At 42.5% G+C, this 21,183-nt stretch overlaps 1 protein-coding gene across 3 annotated transcripts in view; it reads left to right on the top strand.

Moving 5' to 3' along the window:
- SACK1H (scaffolding CK1 anchoring protein H) overlaps nt 1–21,183 on the top strand; it is a 234,296-nt gene that overhangs the window by 115,618 nt on the left and 97,495 nt on the right. For all 3 annotated transcript variants that reach the window (XM_085604648.1, XM_085604647.1, XM_085604649.1), the window contains exon 3: nt 10,597–10,761. In XM_085604648.1, coding sequence (XP_085460774.1) covers nt 10,597–10,761 — 165 coding nt within the window. The remainder of the gene's footprint in view (nt 1–10,596; nt 10,762–21,183) is intronic.

The following is a 21,183-nucleotide window of genomic DNA, read 5'->3' as shown; positions in this document are numbered from 1 at the left end:
TGACCTCACACCTCCGCCCCCCCCACCCCCTTCCATTCTTCCACTCCCAAAGTGCATTGTCTGCTACCTACCTCATACAGGGACCTTAGCAGCACCAGTTCGCATCCTGGATACCTTCTTTTAACAAAGATTGGCGGATGGGTACCACTACAACCACAGGCCTCACCAAGCACAACCCACTAACCTACTTCAACTATATCTTTTCTCACTGTTCACCAGAAAAGTAGGCAGATATGAAAGATTTGGTCTCTGAGTTTACCACCGACTTATAAAAATATAAAGAAGGCCTTGTATAGAAGTAAAATCCAGTCAGATCTAGTTCAAGTGAATGTGATCCTTTGGACTCCTGTAATTGACTCAGTGAGGTATTCGATTGTGTAAACTAATTAAGTGTTGGTAATAATACAGTGCAAGGCTTGCTAGAGAGAGACGGAGTTCTGAGGGGCCTTCCAGCTGGCCGATGGGATTTTCCTTGAAGAGACCGATCTAGTGAGGGGCAATGTTGAGCGGTGGAGTGAGGCTATGCCATAGCCTAGGATCATAGAAAGAGCACAGAACGACAGAACGCTTGACTCCAGATTTCTTGCATTTTTTGTTTTTTTTTTGCTTTCATGCCTGTCCATGAAGTGGCTCTTTGTGTCTGGTCGGGCAAGTAACCAAGTGTGGTTGCTTTGTAAGGGATTTACCTGTTTTTGAAGACAATAGTAGTTTTCGGGGGCAACCAGGAATTTCTTTAAAGTAAAATGATTACTAAGTGGGCATGAACTCTGATTCAGGGAAATAAGACTGCTTTCTGCAGCAGTCGGGCTGGTCGCGTTGTGTCTGGACTTTCCTCTCAAGGTAATCTTTGAAGAAGAGTTCAGGGGGAAGAGTTGTTTAATGTTCATGGATAGAGGATAAGTCGCTTTCTCTTTGACAATCATTGTTCGATCTGGTCTTCTCTGGTGTTTGCAAAGCAGTGGAATTTATTTTTGGTCAATTTTGGGGCAGTCACATGAGGTGGTGAAGGAGCTTCCTTCAGGGCAGTTGTATATGTAGAGCACGCTTTTGACAGAAAGAAAATACTTCACTTAATGCTAAAAAGGAATTTGCACTGGTGCATAAGCTAACTAGATTTCAATCAAATAACTCTGCCTGTAGTAGATTTGAGGTAGCTGGTGAAACACCCGAGGAATATCTAGAGACCAGACTGCCCTCTGGAGCCATATCTTTTCTCCTCTTTTTTAAATGATCTGAGTGCAAAAAGAACAAATGATGCACAGAATGCTGAACAAATCAAACATTCACCCCAGTCCTAGATCTGAGTTAAGTCCATCATTTTTTTGCTCGCCATGCCATTCCAGTTTGTTCCCAGCCATATGCAAATCCGTCTTGACCCTGCTCCCCATGACGATGGATTAAACTCAGATCTGTGACTGGGGGTGAATGTTTTATTTGTTCAGCATTCCATCCATCAATTGTTCTTTTTGATTTAATTCTAATAAGCAAGGCGTCCTTCCAAGAATATTGCAACAATGGAGATTTTACTCTAAATGTAGGTAAGAAAAAAATCTTAAAACTTAAAAAAAAAAGAATATCGTTCAATAAATCTGTATCCAAGAGGAATACGTTTAAAAACGAAGACATATGTGTGCTCCATCTCCAAAATGGACCTGGAGACAGGCCAAAGGTAACAAAACAATGGTCTGTAACGAGCTCGACACCTTGAACTCTAAGGCAATACACATTGTTCCGACCGACCCTCAATAAATATATATTCTCCCATGTGGTTTTGGGCACAAATTATTTGTCTCTTTGTCCCAAGTAGACTTGGGTATCCACAGCTATAATGGGCAGTACAACTACTCTGGGAACTCCTGCTATGGGACATGACTAATTGGGATTCTTCAACTGGTTGTTTCTCAGAACCTACCTGGATTTGTCCATGTCAGATTGATATTGTCTTAAAGTAGCTTCCCAGGCATGCGATTGGCAACATGTCATCCAGTCAGCCTTAAAAAATCAAGTATGTTGGTCAACAGTATGTCTAAATGTCAAAGAAATTGTTTGAAAAGGTGCCCTGGTCACTCATTGTATGGAGGGAAAGTTCAGGATGAGCTGAAACGTTCTGTACACCGATCATCCGCAAGTGTCCAAAGGACTTTATGCGATGATCAGATGAGCTCCACGTCCACTCTTGGAAACTCCAGAGCGGGTGAAAGTTGGTGCCGGTTTGAACAGTGGCTGTACATGTGAGCTGTGCTTTCTTTTTCCAAACTGTTTTTATACATAGTTTAGGTCACTGTGGCAGAAGCTTGTTTATAGACATTTCAATAAATGTTGTATTCCCACAGTCTTGCTATCTGTGCAGTGCTTCGCACTAGCATTCAGCCCCATTCTGAAAGGTCCCAGATTTACCTGCCATAGGAAATGGGATAAAAGAAGAGCGCATACACCTAGTAAAGAGGGCAACAGCTCATTGCTTGTGAAAACCCTGCGCAGGTCATGGATAATTTATTTCCAGCTATAAAAAAAAACATAATTCCACCTTTGCATCAATGTCCACAAATGCTGATCATTGTAGTGAAAGGTTTATGAGGACACAAAGTATGTTTGTGTATTGCTGCCCATACGCTCATACTTGAACATTCAGATGTATATTTGAGATTTTTTTTATTGTTTGGAATTGTGAATAAGGACTAGTCCCTGTAACTTCATAAGAAGAGCTTCCTTACTTCTTGAGATGAATAGTGCACCCTCATTTACTAACTAGACTAGCGTACGTTTATAGTATTCTGCTGTTCCCTCTCTACAGCCCCATCACCTCGGTATAGACCGAACCATGGAACCGACCACCTCACACCCCCTTGTGTAGACCAGTCAAACCCACGTCACTCAACAGACAGACATGTGCCTCACCCTACACACACAGTCACTAATTGGAAGACCTACTACTGACGAGGAAATTAATGAATTTCCATTTATTTTGAGTCCTTTTACTGTCTTCACAATATAAAATATGCTGTAGATCCTCGCCACCTCACTGCCATCTACTGTGAATGCAAATGCAAAGTTACCATACTTATGTTTACCCCACATTATATGGACCATGTTAATTGAAGAATGTCTCTCTCCATAGGCATAGTCACTTCACTGTTCCTAACTTTCTTCATCCTCTAGCTTCCTTTGAAAGATATCGCCTTTCCAGGCACCCGACTTCATGGGGCTGTATCTGGTTTGCTTTCCAGTTGACCTAGCCTGCTCATTCACTAACCATGGGTTGGCTTGCTAATACTCTAAACAACTTGCTCAGTTTTAACCTCATCCAGTTGCTTACTCTCACTAATTCACTCATAAACCTTCCGACTCTCAGTTTCACAAACTCATTCACCTACATAGTCCACTCCCTTATTCGTTCATTTGTCAATTTGCTAAGTAACGTACCCCGGTAGTAAATCACCTATTCATTAAACTTATCCACTCACTAATGTATTTACTTACTAGCTCTCTTACTGACGTGCTCATTGTATACCTCACTTAACAACTGACTCGTTAACGCCTCCGCATAGTGAGAGGTTTGTTAGGAAGTGATCCCAAGGGTCATTCAGATACAGATGCATTCACTCAATCAAGTATCCCTCATAGATGGCATCTCCTTGCCAATTGACTTGAGTATTCCTGACCTCCCTAGAGTATCCATCCCCTGGCTTACTAACTCATTCACCTAAGTTCTTGAGTTTTGTACTGATTGCATTGGGTGCACCACAAACCTAATTGTCTGAAGGTACTTCTAAATGCCACTGTTGTGATTGCATTGTGGCATCGTAGTTCGCAATGTCGCACTGTTGTGGACACGACTGAACGGCTACAGGATTATGTACCCATTTGGGGGGAGGGGTTCTCCTCTTAGTTTACCCTCCTTGGCAAGAGATGCTTGGAGTAACTCATTGGTGGGGGATAAGATGCTTCTTAATGAATTTTATTTTTCTGGTACTTTGGGAAGTAGACTAGCGACAGAGAGAGGTGTTACTGTAATCCTGAATGCAGAGTTTATCTTCTGGTCTTCCATTTTGCTTTTGATTTTCTCTTCTTGCCTTCGTGTGTTGCATTGGGCTCCTGAGATTGTAATTTTTTTTCATCCATATATGAAGGCGTGTTGGTGGTGCCTATCAGACGACAGGGTAGATCTTTAAAAGGGACATCTGGCGAATGATTTCACAATAGGTTTCCAAACCTATGTCATCAAACAAAGCAACATTCTAGAATGCCTATTGTTGGTGATTATTAGTAATGCGTGACTAGATAAAGAGAATTGTGTTTCTTTAGACCTGGACGAAATGTTTATTATGCTATCGTAATCGGAGTAATTTTGTTAATTTCGCGTTACTGTTGTGATGTGAAATTACCGAAAAGTATGCGAAAAATCCTGTCTGCGTAATTTAGGGCAAAGAACGTCTACCCACCAGAGGCTGAGGTAGGCAGGGGAACGACATTGCAAAGCTTTATTAATTTGATCAAAACAGTTCCTGTACTTTTGATATAAAACCAGCCGTGCCTGAATGGTTGATATGCCGCAGGTTGAAAGGGGAGAAGAAGGAACTCCTCTGCCTTAGAATGAGATAAAGGACTGACCGCTAACGACAGCCTTCTCACCAGGGTCCTGCTACCTGTAAGAAATGTAAACATGTGCATTTGGTTATTCTACAAATCTAAAGGCTTCTTGAGAGCCAACATAGGCTTTAATTCATAGAACCTGGAATTCGTACTTTTAATGGAAACCCATAAAAAAAGTTTTGCACTATGTACAATCAGAGTATCACTACAAGCATAACTTTTGAAAGCCCTGTAAACATAAAAATATTTTTTTGCCCATTTTGGAACACACCATTTACACTGTGTGCAACCTGTCTTCTACTTTGTTTAATATATTTGTTGAAATAAACGACTTACTTATTCACAGGTCTTTCTGTCACATGCTTGGTTGGGCCTCTTACTATAGACACGTCACTATTTCCACAGTGGACCGACCAGGATTCAAATCAGTGACTGTCTGGGGACACTCCCAGACACCTGAAGTGATCGCATAGATCGCCGAATCGAGCTATCCTACCAGAAAAATGCTTTTACCACAGATACATTTAAGTTGCATTCTTTCTCATTTAAGGTGTGAGCATTCTGTTTTATATACAGTTACCTGTAGGTGAAAGATCAACTAAATAGATACACAATATTTGTATTTTTTAGCCACACCTCTGACCCCATCCCCACACTCGCTGGTCACGCCCCATTGAACTCCGAATCCAAGTTCCCATACTTTACTTTATGCTCGTCGACCGCTGCTACCAGGAGCACAGATGCAGAGCGCGAGCGACTGCTCGCTGCTGCTCTTCCTGTTCTGTTGCACTTCGTTCTATTTATTAGTGCAAAAGGCATCCCCTGGTTCATTTTGGAGACAAGGGTGCATTTCGCCTTAAGAAAGTAGCGCTAAATGCAGTTACGCTCACACGTATCTCTTGTGTAATTTTGCTGTCATTTCACGTAATCACACTACAGCAAATTACACGTTGCGCACACCTCTAGTCTTTTTTTCTCTTCACTGGATGGAGCTGTAGGTTGCCTCAGTGAAGTGCTGCCAGTGTTGCGGTGATGTGGGCTTTCTTCCTTTGTCTATGGTCAGGGAATGCTAATGAGATGGGCTTTCATCACTGCCCAGGGTTGTGTGTTGCATCCATGCATGCCTGAACAACGCGGTCGTAATAACAACCACTTCTTAACCTCGAATGCCTTTACCTTGCATCCCTTTACAACGAGTTTAGTTGTAATGGCAAATTTGGTAAATGCATATGCGTGGTTAAGGTTCTGCCCTAGTCCTAAAACTCAGCCACCTGCCTTGAGTACGACCCCAGGCCTAAAAATACCCCAGCCCCCTGTCCTGAATACGTAACCCACCCAGTCCTAAATACAGCCAAGCCCTGAGTCCTAAAACCTTCACCCCAGAACTCGACCCGACCCCTCCCCGCCTGAGCCCTATAACCTGCACCCCAGGACTAAAAAAAACTCCAAAGCCTCCCGCCCTGAGCCCTAAACCTCCCCTGACGTAAAAAAGTAACCTATCCCTTGTCCTGAAGCCTTAAAACACGGCCCTGCAAACTACCCAGCCCCCCAACGCTGAGGACAAAAACCCACCTCCGTGCCATTTAAAGTACCCTGACCACCCGCCCGAGCCCTAAAACCTTTAAAAGTTCCCTGACATAAATAACACAATTTTTAAAAACGTTCCCAGACATAAATAATACAAAAATAAAGTTCCCCTACATAAATAATAAACAAATCGAACTCATCAAGCCGTTCCTCGTCCTGGTAGGAAGTCACCTTCGAAACTCCACCCAGTCTGACCCTCTGCCTGAGTCTAGAGCGCTAACTACCACTAACGTCTAACCTACGCATATGCTTGGTCAACACACATGCGCGGTTTAGACGTGCGTGGTTGCACCTCCATCGTTTAGACCTCGTGGTTTAGGCTGCTTCCCCTTGTACCGTGGTTATGAAAACTTTTGAAGTAGGTACAGTTTTATTGCCTAGGGAGGGATAGCTTGTACCAGACACTTACGAGTTTTTTTTATTTTTATTGTTTTTATTGGTATGTATCAGTACATTCAAATCAACAAAACAGCATTTTCCAATTAAACAGCGGGTTGGGGAGGGATAAAGATGGGGAAGTGAAAGGTATAAGAGGTGGGGTGAAGGAAAAGAGTGGCCACACATCCGGAATGCACTGTATAGCATTATATATTACCAAATGTACACCAATAAAACATGTTAAGCCACATCAAAAAAACATGCAGTGTAGACACTTTTCATTGTGATGTGAGTTCTGTGGGATCGTTTGTTGATGATAAAGTGTTTGTTCCCATCAAGCTGTGGTGTGAGCTCATCTTGTTGTATGTCAGATGCCGCTGCTGGAGCTCGGCTTGTTTGCAGCTGTTGGTGATAGGAATGAACTCTCCCTTGGTGGCGTTTAGTTTCAGGGAAGCACTTGATGGGAGTGAAGCAGTCTGGGGCCTGACAGTGCAGTTGCCTGTAAAGACTTGTATGTAGTGTGTGTGTGTGTGTGTGTAGCCAGATTTTCCTCATGTAACAAATTTTTCCCCCAAAAAACTTTCCACCCAGTTAGAGCATACCGCATGGCGCAATGGGTCAGCCCACTTTACCCATCTGCTCCCTTCACTCTGAGTGACTGCACAAATCCCTTGCACATTGTTTACATCAGCCTAAAAAGAGTTTTTTGCTTATCAATGACAGAACTGGTACAAAGTATGCTTTGTTGTATTTCTATTTGTTAACTTCAAATACTGGAAATTAAATTTGCATGCACTTTCAGTGCCCAGATAAGTGATGATTTATTTTCTGTCTCCTTTTTAACTTTGCTGGAATAAAGTCTTTAAGTGACAGTAACATTATAGGTGCCTGCATGTTGAGTGTTCCGTTTGGTGGCTATTTATTCTAGTCTGTTTTACAAATAAAAATTATAAAATGCATGCGATAACTCAAATGCTTTGTATTTGAAAAACATTACTAATAAAATGTCCACCTCGGTGAATGTGTGTTTTTTAATTTCGTTTTTTATTGGGAGCGTATCCCAGCCAAATTTAGAGGGCTGCACGTTTTTTGTTTCATTTTCTTTTGTGGCATATCTTGCATTGGAAAAATTAACCATCACACCAGCGAAGGCCGGACCTGTTGACTTTGCCTATGCGTATTTAAAGGGGTCAGTTTTCTTTCCCCAGCCCTGCATCTCTAACAATCACCAACAATAAGCGCCCTAAAGTGTTGTTTGTTTGATGTGTTCCTGGCTTTTGAACTGTATTGTCACATAATTCACCAAAAGGCCCCTTCAAACCCATCCCCTTACTCACAAGGTGTTTCACTGACTTGTACCTTCACTATTTCATGTCCTCACTAACTCGACCACTGTGAACCACAAACACATCCCTTGCCCACTGATATATGTATGACCTTCTTTCCTCATTCATCTATTCAGTCCCTAGTTCTTAAACTTGTTTAAACGAGGCAGTCATCGGCCTGTTTATTCACGGACTCATTTGAAGTCACATTCATTTGCTCTGTGCCAGCATTCCATGAGCTTCTAAGCACTTTCCTCTATATGGTGTGTTTTCTCGCCCCTCCTTCTGCCACCATTTTTTTTATGTCTCTACACTCATTTCCCTAATAACTGTGATTAAGAATAAGGACCCCAGAACAAAGCAGTGGATACATAACCTATATGGGATACCATGTATTGTAACTAATAGGGCTGGAGTGGTTGCTGGCACTTACCTGCGCTGCAGCTTAACCTGTCCTGTCCACTCCCTCCTCTAGGGCCTTAATTTAACCAGGGAGACCTTTTTGTCTAATCATCTGTCCACCCCATGTTTCGGCAGCAATAGTGTCTAACTGTAGAGCTGAAACCCCTAGTTAACGAGGTTGAACTGACCAAAAACCTGGCTTTGTAACATGCACCTAAGTGCTGTTGAGACTGCCTTGGAAATGTATACCTAATGGGGCATTTCTATACTGGCATGGGAGTAATAAACAGTGAAATGTGCACTTGCCTAATGACTGTGAATCTAAAATGGAAACGTGGAAACCATTTCTGTTTCAGTCTCCTCCATTTATACTTAATGGAGCATTGTTAAACTGGCATGTCAATATTGAACAGTGGCAATGTGTCCTTAAGAGTGTCCTTTAGAGGGCAGCAATGCACACATAATTAAATCACTGTCAATCACAAATGGAAATGTGTAAACCATCTCTGTCTGTGTCAGGCACCAGGTTCATCCTGTTTCTGGTGGATCACCCCCCTAGGTATGCAGAGGCAATCCCTCTGAGAACCATGGCTGCACCGGCAGTGGCAAAGGCCCTGATGGGTCTTTTTACCCGGGTGGGTTTTCCCAAGGAAGTTGTGTCTGACATTGGCACACACTTCATGTCTGCATATATACAGTCAATATAGAAGTAGTGTGGAGTTACCTACAAGTTCTCCACCCTTACCATTCACAAACCACACACACACACTCTCTCTCTCTCTCTCATGACGCCTTATGAACTGGCTGTGTGGTTTCAAAAAAGTTTTTTTAAACAGCTGCAGGAGAAATATAATTTTGATTATAGAATGCTAATGGAGAGAAATATTTAATCTACATGGAAGAGGGAAATGGGGGGTTAAGTTGCTCAACAGTTTCTGATCATTGGTTGAACAGAATTTGAAAGAAGTCTGAAAAACATTTGAAGATTGCCCTGGGATTCAGTTTATGATCCGAGGCGGGCATTGCTGTAAGGGCAGCAGTCTATACACACATTTGCTGTAGTTTACAGGTCTGCCAAGGACACATTACACCCCAGACTGATGCAACATTGATTTTATTGAGCCCTATATCTGCACATGACATCTGCAAGACAGCACTGACACCCACGCCAAAGTGATGCAAAAATATGCCTCATTACTTTTAAAGACCCGATTCCACTGTTTTGATGCTCACTGTATCATTACAGATACAGAGCAAGCATGTGAAGATCAGTCTTGGCCCTTCGCAAAAGTACTAGTCACACACTACTAGTATCCGTCACCTCTGAATTGTAACTCAAATAATCATAGACAAGTTTTGACCTTTTTTGGCCACCTAATGAGATGCAGCTTTAATCCCGGTTGGAGGGATGGGGGAGGGGGTGGAGGGAGACACCATAGGGACCCACATCTAGTCATATTTGTGCCACTTAGAGCAGGGCAACTAAGCAAAACACAGTCCTGGATAGTCGAAACTATCAATGGCCACCTGGCTCTCCTTTCCTTTCACTTTCTTTAAAAGTTTCTTTTTATGACCTTTATAAAGTGCTCTACGGGTCGGCTACTTTCAAACTCTACAGAAACAATCCATGAGACATTTTCACATCCACATGCTTTTGGAATGTGAGTTCAAGGCTGCGAAGCCGCATTGCCCCTTAAGGAAATCTCGAGTTCTCAGAGCTCTGGGCCTTTGGAAGGCGTGCATCACAGCCAGGCCTGCAAGTGAGTCAGCCTCTGCCTTTCACCTCTGCCTTTCAGTCTTCCACCGTAAGATGACATTTTTGTGAGATTAATTTGGATGAAAGGGCGCCTGTTTTTTGTTACAAATAGCACATGCATTAATCCACAGTGTCAACTAAACCAGTTTAGTGCGCGGTGTTCTTTGCTATTTAAGACTGTTTAAGGATACTTTTATCAGAAGCTCTTCTACTTGTCCCAGGGTTGAAGTAAATGTCACACCTAGCTGACATTGCAATAGAGTAGTCAATAAAATGTGCCCTTTTTACTTGTCAAATAAACAAATCTGTGTGCATGCTAGAAAGGTATCAAGAATTTTGGGGTGCACTTACCTGGCTAACATCAAAACCATTTTCCAAGCATGTTTTTCGAGATAAATGGCTTCTAAAACGGAAGCATTCTAGAGCCCGCGCTTCCCTATATAGTACCTCCAAATTACTCCAAAAGTCATACTTTTCTGTGTGTCTTGGGCTGTGACATCACCTGATCTCATTTGACACCGAGAAGGCCAATTACAGTGTCCCCTTGCTTTCCAGGTGGTTGCCTTGGTGATGGACGTTTTCACTGATGTGGACCTCTTCAGCGACATCTTGGATGCGGCTGCCAGGCGAGTCCCTGTTTACATTCTGCTGGACCATATGAATTCACCCCTCTTCATGGAGATGGCTGCCAAGTGTCGGGTCAACCTTAACTACGCAGAGGTAAGCAACACTTTTTGCAGAGGATTTGCAGACTTGTTTCTAGTGGGTCCTCATGGTACGATGCCTGTGGGCAATGTGTGGACATTTTAATCAACACTTTTACCGATTAGTGATATCGGTGAGCTATGCAGCATATAATGTCAAGAACTGATACACAGGGTATACGTTTCGGCACAAATTGCTCCTAAAGTCCCCCTGTTGGGTCTGTGCATCTTATGGTGGTGCAGCCAGTGTACCATCATGGAGTGTTGTTTGTTTGGCACAATGGTGCATAGGAGGTGGGGTTCTAACCATTTTTAAATGCCTCCAGGGGGTTCACATGAGCTCTTCAATGGTGGGCCAGCTACTTCAAAAGAATGTGCCAAAAACAAAGGTTTTCTCATATCTTTCCTCTTGGCTGAGTTTTACAAAAAGAATGAAACCTATTAGCAGTGCCTTCAGGGCAACGTAGAGCTGTAGTAACTAAATGCTATACTCATTGCTCGCATTCTAGCGTTGGGGTGATGTGATCCCAATTCCTGATTCCGCTATTAGTTTGGCCCCAGAGTTCTGCAACACTTGTAAGAATCGGGTAGGTCCGATATACGTAAAGACAGTTGATTGGTTGACTTAGGAGAGTAGGTGGGCTTGCATTGCTCTTGCAAAGTACTTTTACGGTAGCAATATTGAGTGTTTTCTCAGTAGCCCCACTGAGGCTAAACATGGGATTGTCATGTTTTTCTGAGATTTGTGTTAACTGTTGAGTCAACGATCATTTCAAGAAATATGGTCGTTGGGTTGACGCCTGGTGTGCTTGAGAACAGGCACATGTGTGGTTTTGATGATATGCCATTGGGCTCTGCCTGATCATGGGGATTCTGGTCATCTTATCGAGGCAAAGACATCTGTTTTTCTGATGGTTATTGGATGGCTGGGTATAAAAGTCATGTCTTCTGAGACCCATCCTGTACTTGTACTGTGTGTCTTTGCCATGGTTTTACACTTTGTGACTACAACGTGGTTAACTAGAAGGTGGTGAACAAAATTATTTTGTGTTAGGCAGTGATGGCTTTGAGAGTTGGTGGGAATTGTGGAGTTGATTTTTGTTCAGATTCTATCAATGTTGGTGGACAGGAAGTGGGAGTGAAACGCACATCTGGTGCGAACTCACTCCAAGCGTGGCCAACTCAGCTGTCATGTTTCAGAGGCCAATACATTTAGCACCATTAAATCAGGTAATAGTAACACCTCTTGTTTACAGTGCTGAAAAATAGCTGCGCTGCCGCATTTAGGCGCTATAGAAAAGTATTATGTTGTTATTATCATCTCCATATATTTTTTCTCATTGGGTAGTTAGTCCTCTAACGGGTACATCCACACGTGATCCATGCACACTGTGTCACTGGAGACAAGCTATACCTGGCTGATGAGCACTGACTAGGGTGAAACCACTCCTGGGTTGCTTATGCTCCAGTTCAAGAAGGACCTGGCCTGGCAGTTCGGGCTGGACTGCTCCCATTGGAGCAGGGTCACGACTGATTTTGAGCTTCGAGATCCCTCAATGGTACATGTGCTTCTTGCTTTGCCTCTACAGGTAACCCAGCAGGCTCCTAGCTTTTCCCACTTTCAGTGTTTGAAATAAGAGGTAACCTTATAGCCAGGTGTATCCAATTAGAAATTGCAGTTTTTTAGGTCTGGGTTTTGAAAAAGGAATTTAATCTGTCCCTTTCATCTATTGTCTTCCTTTAACCACCCTCTTTCAGCCATTGGCCTGGCATATTGTCAGTCACGCTTTTGCTTAGCTTTGAGTAGTTACCTCTCACGTACTGGTATTGGCTGTTTGAGTGTGTCCTTCCGCAACCACTTGAGAACTTGCACCGAACTGCATGAGGGACTATTTACAATTTTAGGCCTCTGTGCAGGCTATCTCCACTCTGTTTGGCTTTAATGTGCCAAAGCTGCATGTGTTAGATCATTACACCCAGACCTATTGGCTTTGCCCATGTTTGTTCTAGATATATGACCTTCCTTTACAGCTTCTCCAAGAGGCTTCTTTTATAGGTCACCTTGTTTCTGAAAAGAACTCTGGTGTATGGCCACATTCTCTCCCTCTAACAGTCACCCCACTCAATCGCAAGTGAACCTTGGGTGAGTGTGGCTGGAAGTGTGTGGAACCCAGCTGTAATTAAAGATAGCAAACGTGTGGTGGCTGAAAGCCTGAACCATCTTGTGCATTATACTCTGGTGCATTCCATTCTATTATTTTTTAGCTCACCTGTGCCATTACAGGAAGGATCCCGCCATGGGCAAACTCGTTTCAGCCTTGTTGGGCTTCATGACTCAGGCGCACCTTGATGGTGGTCGAGCATGCATGTATATAATTTAAAGAGCAGCAAACTAGCAACAGAGAGCAGTACAAGAGGAGGGGGACACAGCAGAGAAGAGGGACACCACGATAGTGGGCTGCAGGGGTGTGGGTGCACAGACATAATATCGAGTTTTTATTTTCGGAGTACAAGAATATCGTGTTGGAAATATCGAAGGGACTGAATATCGACATCAAGAAAATTGGTGACCAGAATATCGACATGAAGGTAAGAAATATCGTTTTTGTTAATATCGAAGTCAGTAATATCGTCTGTAAAAATATCGTTGTTAATAATATTGATGTTTATATTAGTGTTATTTATTTTAGTATGTATTTTAAATGTATGTGTTCTATATTTTTTATTAAGTATTGTATTTTTTTAAAAATATATGTATTACATTTTTAGAAGTTATTAATTTTTTTTAAAGTAGATTTTGCGTTTTAGTTCTGTAGCGGGTTGTGGGTTTATAGGGGAATAGGGTGGGAAGTAATTTAATTATAGTAAATTTAATAATAATTTTTAGAAATTATTAATTATTTTTAATTAAATTTAGCATTTTAGTTCTGTAGCTGGTTGTGGGTTTATAGGGGAATAGGGTGGGAAGTAATTTAATGATAAAGTAATTATTAATTTTTATTTATTTGTATTGATAATTTATTGTTAATTAATTAATTGGAAATGAGTTTTTAGCAATTGATTAATTGATGATTATATTAATTGTGTTAATTAGTTTTTAGGACCGGGTTGTGGGTTTATAGGGGAATAGGGTGGAAACTAATTTAATTTTAATAAAGTAAATATTAATTTGTTTTATTGGGATTGATTTATTGTTCATTCATTATTAATTGATAATTATTTTTTAATAATTTATTAATTGATAATTACATTAATTGTGTTACATTTTTTAGGGCCGGATTGTGGGTTTATAAGGGAATAAGGTGGGAAGTAATTTAATTTTTATAAAGTAAATATTAATGTTTATTTGTTGGTATTGATAATGTATTAATTAATTGGTAATTACTTTTTATTAATTGAATAATTGATAATTATATTAATTATGTTATTTTTTTAGGAGCGGGTTGTGGGTCTATAGGGGAATAGAGTGGGAAGCAATTTAATTATAATGAAGTAATTATTAATTTTTATTTATTATTTATAAATATATTATTGATTAATTATTAATTGGTTATTTAATTATAACAATTATTTAATTGATAAGTATGTAATTTTAACCCTCTGCTATCCAACACTTTCCGTACAGTAACACTCTCTGGAGTGGGAATAGTAAATTTACCCTTACGCTATCCTACACTTTCCCTGCTGTTGCACTCTCTGGAGTGGTAATAGTAATTTTAACCCCTTCGCCTTCCAACACTTTCCCTACTGTTGCACTCTTTGGAGTGGGAATAGTAATTTTTACTCCTACGCTATCCAACACTTTCCCTACTGTTGCACTCTCTGAAGTAGGAATAGTAATTTTATCCCCTCCGCTATCCAATATTTTCTCTACTGTTTTAAGTTAATGTAGTGTATAATGTATTTTAAAAATATTCCACTTTTTAAATTTGTTTTTATATATTTTTATTTATATTACTTGTGTGTGTGTATATATATATATATATATATATATATATATATATATATATATATATATTATAATTTTTAATGTTTTAACAATTTGTTATTAAAATAATTATTTATAAATATTAAGTATATATATTAGATTTTATACATATATGTTTAATTTATTTTTGCATTATATGTATTAGTTAAAATATGTTTATTGTAATTATATGTTTTATTTACTTTATTTTACATTATTTGTTAAATATTTAAAAAAATGATATTTTTAACAACGATAATTTTGACCGATATTTTTTTTCGTTATTTTTGTACTTACCATTATGTAGATAGGACTTCGATAATCTGGACATCGATATTTTTGTGTCAATAATTTTGTACCTCGATATTCTGTCAGTGATCCAGGGGTGTGGTTGGGAAGTAGAGCACGGCAGAGGTGAGGCTTGCAGTAACGGGTGCATAAGGTGGGGTGGCCGTAGTAGCTGAGAGGAAAGTGGAGGGAGGCTAGTTACGGTGCACCAAAGAGCACTGAAATGTTTCAAAACACCGTTTTCAGCTGTTTCCAGAAAGGTGCGTGCCACATCTGGAGCCAGTAGGATTTTCAGACAACTGGAGCATTGGAGACTTGAGGTCTCATCTTCCTTCTGCAGTTTATGGTCTGGAGCCTGGCAGTGCTGCTGCATTTCTGTTCAGCAGTCCACCCAAGATCATGATCTTGATAGCCAGGCATAGTAGGGCAGTACGGTGCCTGAGTTGACCAATTCGTTGCCTTGTAAGTGATGCAGGACGGCAGTGAGAGCCGGTGGAGTTCTCTGAAAGCAGCGATGACTTTCTCATATTTCCCACAACCTTTGATTTGACAAGCTTCAGCATGAAGGGCATTTTTCGAGGAAGCCAGCCAGGTGTGCCTCGGGTATGCACGCTTCAGTGGCGGCTGGTGCATTTTCAAAGTGGTCAGGCGATAATTTTATAACCGAGTATAATGAGCGAGGGAGCCTGTAATGAAAAAGGAGGGTGTAGGGGTGTCCTCCACCACACCCCCTGCAAGAACATTTTGAAAGAAAATGGATTAAAATAGTGGATTTCCTACCACAGATTCTCAGACAGACGGGTCTGAATGTCTAGTATGACCCCTCAGTGAATGAGAATTAGGTCTGAGCGAAATCTAAGTTACATCGCCGTAATTCATGTAGATTTGAAAATTGTGTGCTCTGCTTGTTATGCGAAATTCCTGAAACTATGCCAAGCCATGTAAACTATCTTATCTATCTACCCATCTATCCATCTATCCATCTGCTCAGATCTACATCTAACATTCTTTTTATAGCTATCTCTTTTAACCATCTTTGCATCTCTGCCTTAGTCTATCCATGTGCATCCAAATAATATCTGTCTGTGTGCCTCTACCTACCTGTCTCTGTCTTCTGCTAACTGCTTCTATCTGTTTCTGCCTCTGTCTTCCCCTATCTGTCCTTAGCACATTTATTGCTATGTATTTATCTGCCTGTCGCTCTGTCTGTCATTGCTATCACTGTCGTCCGTCTCTCTCTGTCACGGTCTGTGCCTCTCTTTGTGCACGTCTCTCTGTCCTTTTCTGTAACTCTGACCCTCTCGCTGGCCCTCTGTGTCTCCCTTTCTCTCATTGCCCCACTCTTTTTTCCCACTGTACCCTACCTCTGCATCACTTGATGTAAGTACCTGTTTTGTTCTCACTGTGCCCCAGCATTTGTAGGGACTGGAATTCATTGTATGCAAATGAGAACCCTCATTCGACTCTTCAGATACATTATATTATTGTTCCATATATATATATTTTTAGATTTGAGTATCCGTCACCCCTTAATGTCTTGGGTTTAGGACCCTTTAATTGCACCTAAACAAGAGGCGGCTGTTCCACCCCGACTTTTTGTGGAACGGGGTACTCTGCTTGTCTTGTCATGACCGGAATTTCCCTGCACCCAGATGTGCGCCATTTTAACTCTTCCCTGGACGGAATCATGCACATCTGTAAATATCTCTCTTACCACTGTTATCACTGCCAGCCCATCCCAGCATCCAGTCTCTTTTGGACGCAAACTGCCAAGAAGGTGTGGCTTGTATGGCCTGGTTGCCAAGCAAGAGTGCAGCTGAAAATACCCCGCCTCCCACTACCCGATAATCGCAGTGAACCAGTATTTCCTCACACCGGTCTCCCGGGGCGATCCAGCTGGTAGTTTTGCTGATGTCGTGACCTTCTCGTCCTGTGGCATCTCCACCACTGGACGATGTTTCCCATGATGCATTCTGTGGTCCCGCAGAGGTGTCACCTGCCAAATAAACCAATCCCGATGCTGCTTTCATGTTGTTTGTATTAGTGAAGAGCATGAAAGCAGCACCCGGGTTGGACAAGGCAGGCAGACACGGCGCTCATCTAGAGACCAGGAGGCTGCGTCTTTGTCCCCTCGACTCACTTGTACAGCATACACATACATTGAGAGGAGCTGAAGTACGCATGTCAGGTTAACCGTGGAAAACAAAACGACCAAACTGACATGCGCACTACATTTCACTGCGATGGGGGTGGCTATTGTCAATCATCATGCTGCCTTGGACCCGCCCATGGTATGTCATCGGGCGTGGTTATAGAGTCATGGACGAGCCATAATTAAATTCACTTTATTGCAAAAATATATTTTATATGCGACGGCTGGCACGCAGGGGGGCAATGCTCTGGGGCTCCTATGGACGTACCTCCTCTGGCCTGCCTGCTCGGGTGTTGCCACAATCAAGGGTAGACAGGGCCAAACATTGGGCAGCAACTCTAAAATCAGGTTCAGATGGAAATGCCTGCGCTTTGCAGTTTTGACAGAATTGGTCTTGTGTACAATGGGGTTCTTGAAGCTTACAGTGGCGTTGGTGTTCCATTAGTGACGTGGCATGTCCAGTTTGATCTGTGTGTAAGAAAAGGGGGTTTAGGTTCTGACCTTCTATGCCCATGTATTTGTGGGCTGAGTGGGCCGTCTCCCACCTCTGGAGCATAAAACCCTTCCAACTCCGGAATGGAAAGTCCTTAGGAGCTGGAATAAGATCAGAGCAGAGGACCTGGTCTCGGCCTTCAAAAAATCCTGCCCCCGAAGTCCCACTCCAGGTGACCCCGACGCACAAAGTACTGCCCTGTTACAAAGGCTGAACAGTGCTATTCGCACTCTCGCACCTGCACGTAGGGAAAAAATAAGGGACAAAGGGAAAGGGGCTCCCTGGTTCAATGATACCCTTCGAAGTTTGAAACAAGAACTTCGTCAATACGAAAGAGCCTGGCGGAAACCTTACGATCCAGAAGCTCGATTAAAATATCATGCAAAATTCTCTGCCTATACAAAAGCTATACTAACAAGAAAATCAGATTTCTATTAACTCAAGATCGCGTCCGCTAACAATGTACAAAAAGAGACTTTCAAGATCCTGAAAGAACTTAGACAAGTGAAGGAACAGAAGCCTTCCTTTTGTAGGGAAGACAGCAATTTATTTCAAACCTTCTTCACCTCTAAAGTAGAGGATCTTCTGACTGAAATCCTGCGTACCCCTACGCTCCCCTGCCTTTTAGAATCTACACCCCAGGCTTCCGTCTTTGAAAAATCCCTCACCTCCTTTCCTGTGCTCACGCCTGATTCTCTGGCTCTACTTTTAGGGCGTGTGAAATCAGGTTCACCTGCGGACCCATGCCCCCCTAGGATTTTTAGGATGGCCTTTCCTGGGATCAAGGCCGAGATCCTTTCACTTCTCAACACATCCCTGGAGACAGGACAAGTCCCCAAGGACTTCAAGGAGGCACGTGTGATTCCGCTCTCAAAAAAAGCGGGGGCCGACACTAAGAACCTGAAGAATTTTCGGCCAATCTCCCAACTCCCATTCCTTTCAAAGGTTCTAGAACAGCATGTACTTCTCGCACTGTCACATCACCTGGAAGTTAATTGTTTCTTGCAAACTAACCAGGCAGGCTTCTGGACCCACCACAGCACAGAACTGGTTATGCTGTCAGTATTGGCTGGATTAAGACTGAGGGCGGACACCAAAAAACCATGCGCCATGATTCTGCTGGATCAATCCGCGGCATTTGATACAGTCAGTCATGACTTACTCCTGTCGCGGATATCTGATCTAGGAGTTCAGGGCAAGGCACTGACATGGCTCACGTCCTTTCTGGATGGTCGTTCCCAGAGAATACAGCTGACTGACGCAGTATCCAAAGTAGGCACACTTCCCTGCAGGGTTCCACAGGGGTCAGCACTGTCACCCCTTCTGTTCAATGCCTATCTCCAACCTTTAATAGCCGCACTGAATCAGATGGAGTGCCAGATCTACAACTATGCCGACGACACCCAAATCATCATTCAGATTGATAATTCTCCAATCGCCCAGGCCAGAGTTCAGAACATCCTCAAATTCACTGTCAACTGGATGACGGCCAACTCTCTAAAGATCAATCCAGATAAAACAGAGGTGCTGGTCATCACCACTGATGCCAACCCCTGGAGCAATCTCTTCTGGCCTCAAGAACTAGGCAAATACCCAGAGCCGGTACAGGCTGTGAAAAGCCTGGGCCTGAACATCGATGCCATGCTATCCATGCCCCAACAGGTATCGGCAATAGTAGGCACTTGCACAGGCTTGCTGAGACAGCTACGCAAATTGGCCCCCCTTTTTACCTTTGACACCCTTAGATTAGCTGTATCAGCCCTAATTATATCAAGACTAGACTATGGCAACTCCCTCTACCTCGGTCTCCCAGGAAAACTTCTGGCAAGACTGCAGATAGTTATAAACGATGCCGCCAGACTGATCTTTAAGGTAGCCAGACAAACGCATGCCACGCCCCTCCTGCGCCAACTGCACTGGCTCGCAGTCAGACAGAGGATTAAATTCAAAGGCCTCTGCATTGCACACAAAGCCATTTATGGACAAGCGCCAAGATACATCAAGGACAGTTTAGCCAAATACAATCCAAGTAGAACGTTACGGTCATCAGAGGCCAGTCTCTTGGTCTGCCCTCGCTTTCGCTTGTCCTCCATTGGAGGAAGGGCATTCTCCTCCTGCATCCCCCAAATTTGGAACAAGTTGCCTGAGAATGTACGAAAGGAACATTCCCTGCTCCCGTTCAGGAAAAAGCTCAAGACAGCTCTCTTCCAGGAGGCTTGGGGCACGCAGTAACTTGCGCCATCCCCCACCTGGACTAAGGTAGTACCCTCTCACAGCGCTTAGAGACACGCATGGTAATAATGCGCTTCACAAATTCCAATTAACATAACATAACATAGCATGCTGTAGAACAGTGGTTCTTAACCTATGCTCCGGGACCCATGGGGGTCCGTGAAACCTATTCTAGGGGTCCATGACTGCTTAGAAAATGAAATAATATTAACAATGTTAGAAAAATGTGTATATAAAGAAGCAAAATGTAAAAGTGAACATTTAAAAATGTTCTGCAAATGTGAAGCAACTGAAATTGGAGGCTAAAACCCATGTTAGTATCCTCAGATTGATTTTTGGGAGCAGGGCAAGAGCATCAAACAGAATGAGTGGCCTCAATGGAATTTAGAAAAGTTCCAATCTTCCCATTAAAATTTAAATTGAGATTGTTTCATATTTGTTTATGAACTAAATAAAATATTTCAACATTTGTGTCTTTGTTTGATAAATGCTTAATAATGCTTTTTTTGGTGGATCATTTTATGGTTCAAATCTTCGAAAATGTCTATGCCGGGGTCCCCAGGTATACGTTTTGACTCTGTGGGCGTCCCCAGATTCTAATAATGATTCAGTGGGGGTTCTTGTGTTCCGGGAATGATTAAAGAGGGGTCCACAGAAGTCAAAAGGTTAAGAGCCACTGAAGTAGAATGTTGAGCATGGATGCTTGTGAGAGAATGTGATGATGCTTGGAATGTTGGTGTCTGTCTCTTGGTGAAGCCTGGGGGCTGATTACATTTGGAGCATAAATGGAGCTCTAACAAGACCTACCTGTTTGGGCTGTAACCTAAGGCCCTAATATGAAATAAAGATCTTACTTCCTACTTGAATGGATCCAGACTATTGCAATCCACACATATGTTCCATACAAAGGATTTTGCGGTATTTGCGAGTGGCGAGGGGAAGCTATCGACATTCATCGTAGAGAGCCACCCTGCACTTCATGTTGTTGTCTGTCAGTGGCAAGGAGTACAACTTCTGTCTTTGTGCGGTTCAATTTGACCGTCAATGTTTTGTCCAGAGAAGGCCTCCAAGTAGAGCTGAGTGTCATCAGCATAATGATGGATCGTGACCCCTTTCGCAGCCGAGGGAGGCCCTGTGTGGGCATGTGTGGAGAGTGGCTGAGAGTGTGGAGTGCAGGTGTGAGATTAGAAGAGTGACTAAACGTACACACAGCCGGGCCAAACGTGTGGAGAAGGGATGTACAGGTCTTTTCTAAGCATGGTAGTGACAGTGCACACCCTGCCTGGATTTGGACATTTGTGGTTGA

Source organism: Triturus cristatus, chromosome 5_1, assembly GCF_964204655.1.
Source record: "Triturus cristatus chromosome 5_1, aTriCri1.1, whole genome shotgun sequence".
Lineage (NCBI taxonomy): Eukaryota > Metazoa > Chordata > Amphibia > Caudata > Salamandridae > Triturus > Triturus cristatus.
The sequence above is the reverse complement of the archived record's forward strand: the minus strand, read 5'-3'. Positions and strand labels throughout refer to the sequence as shown.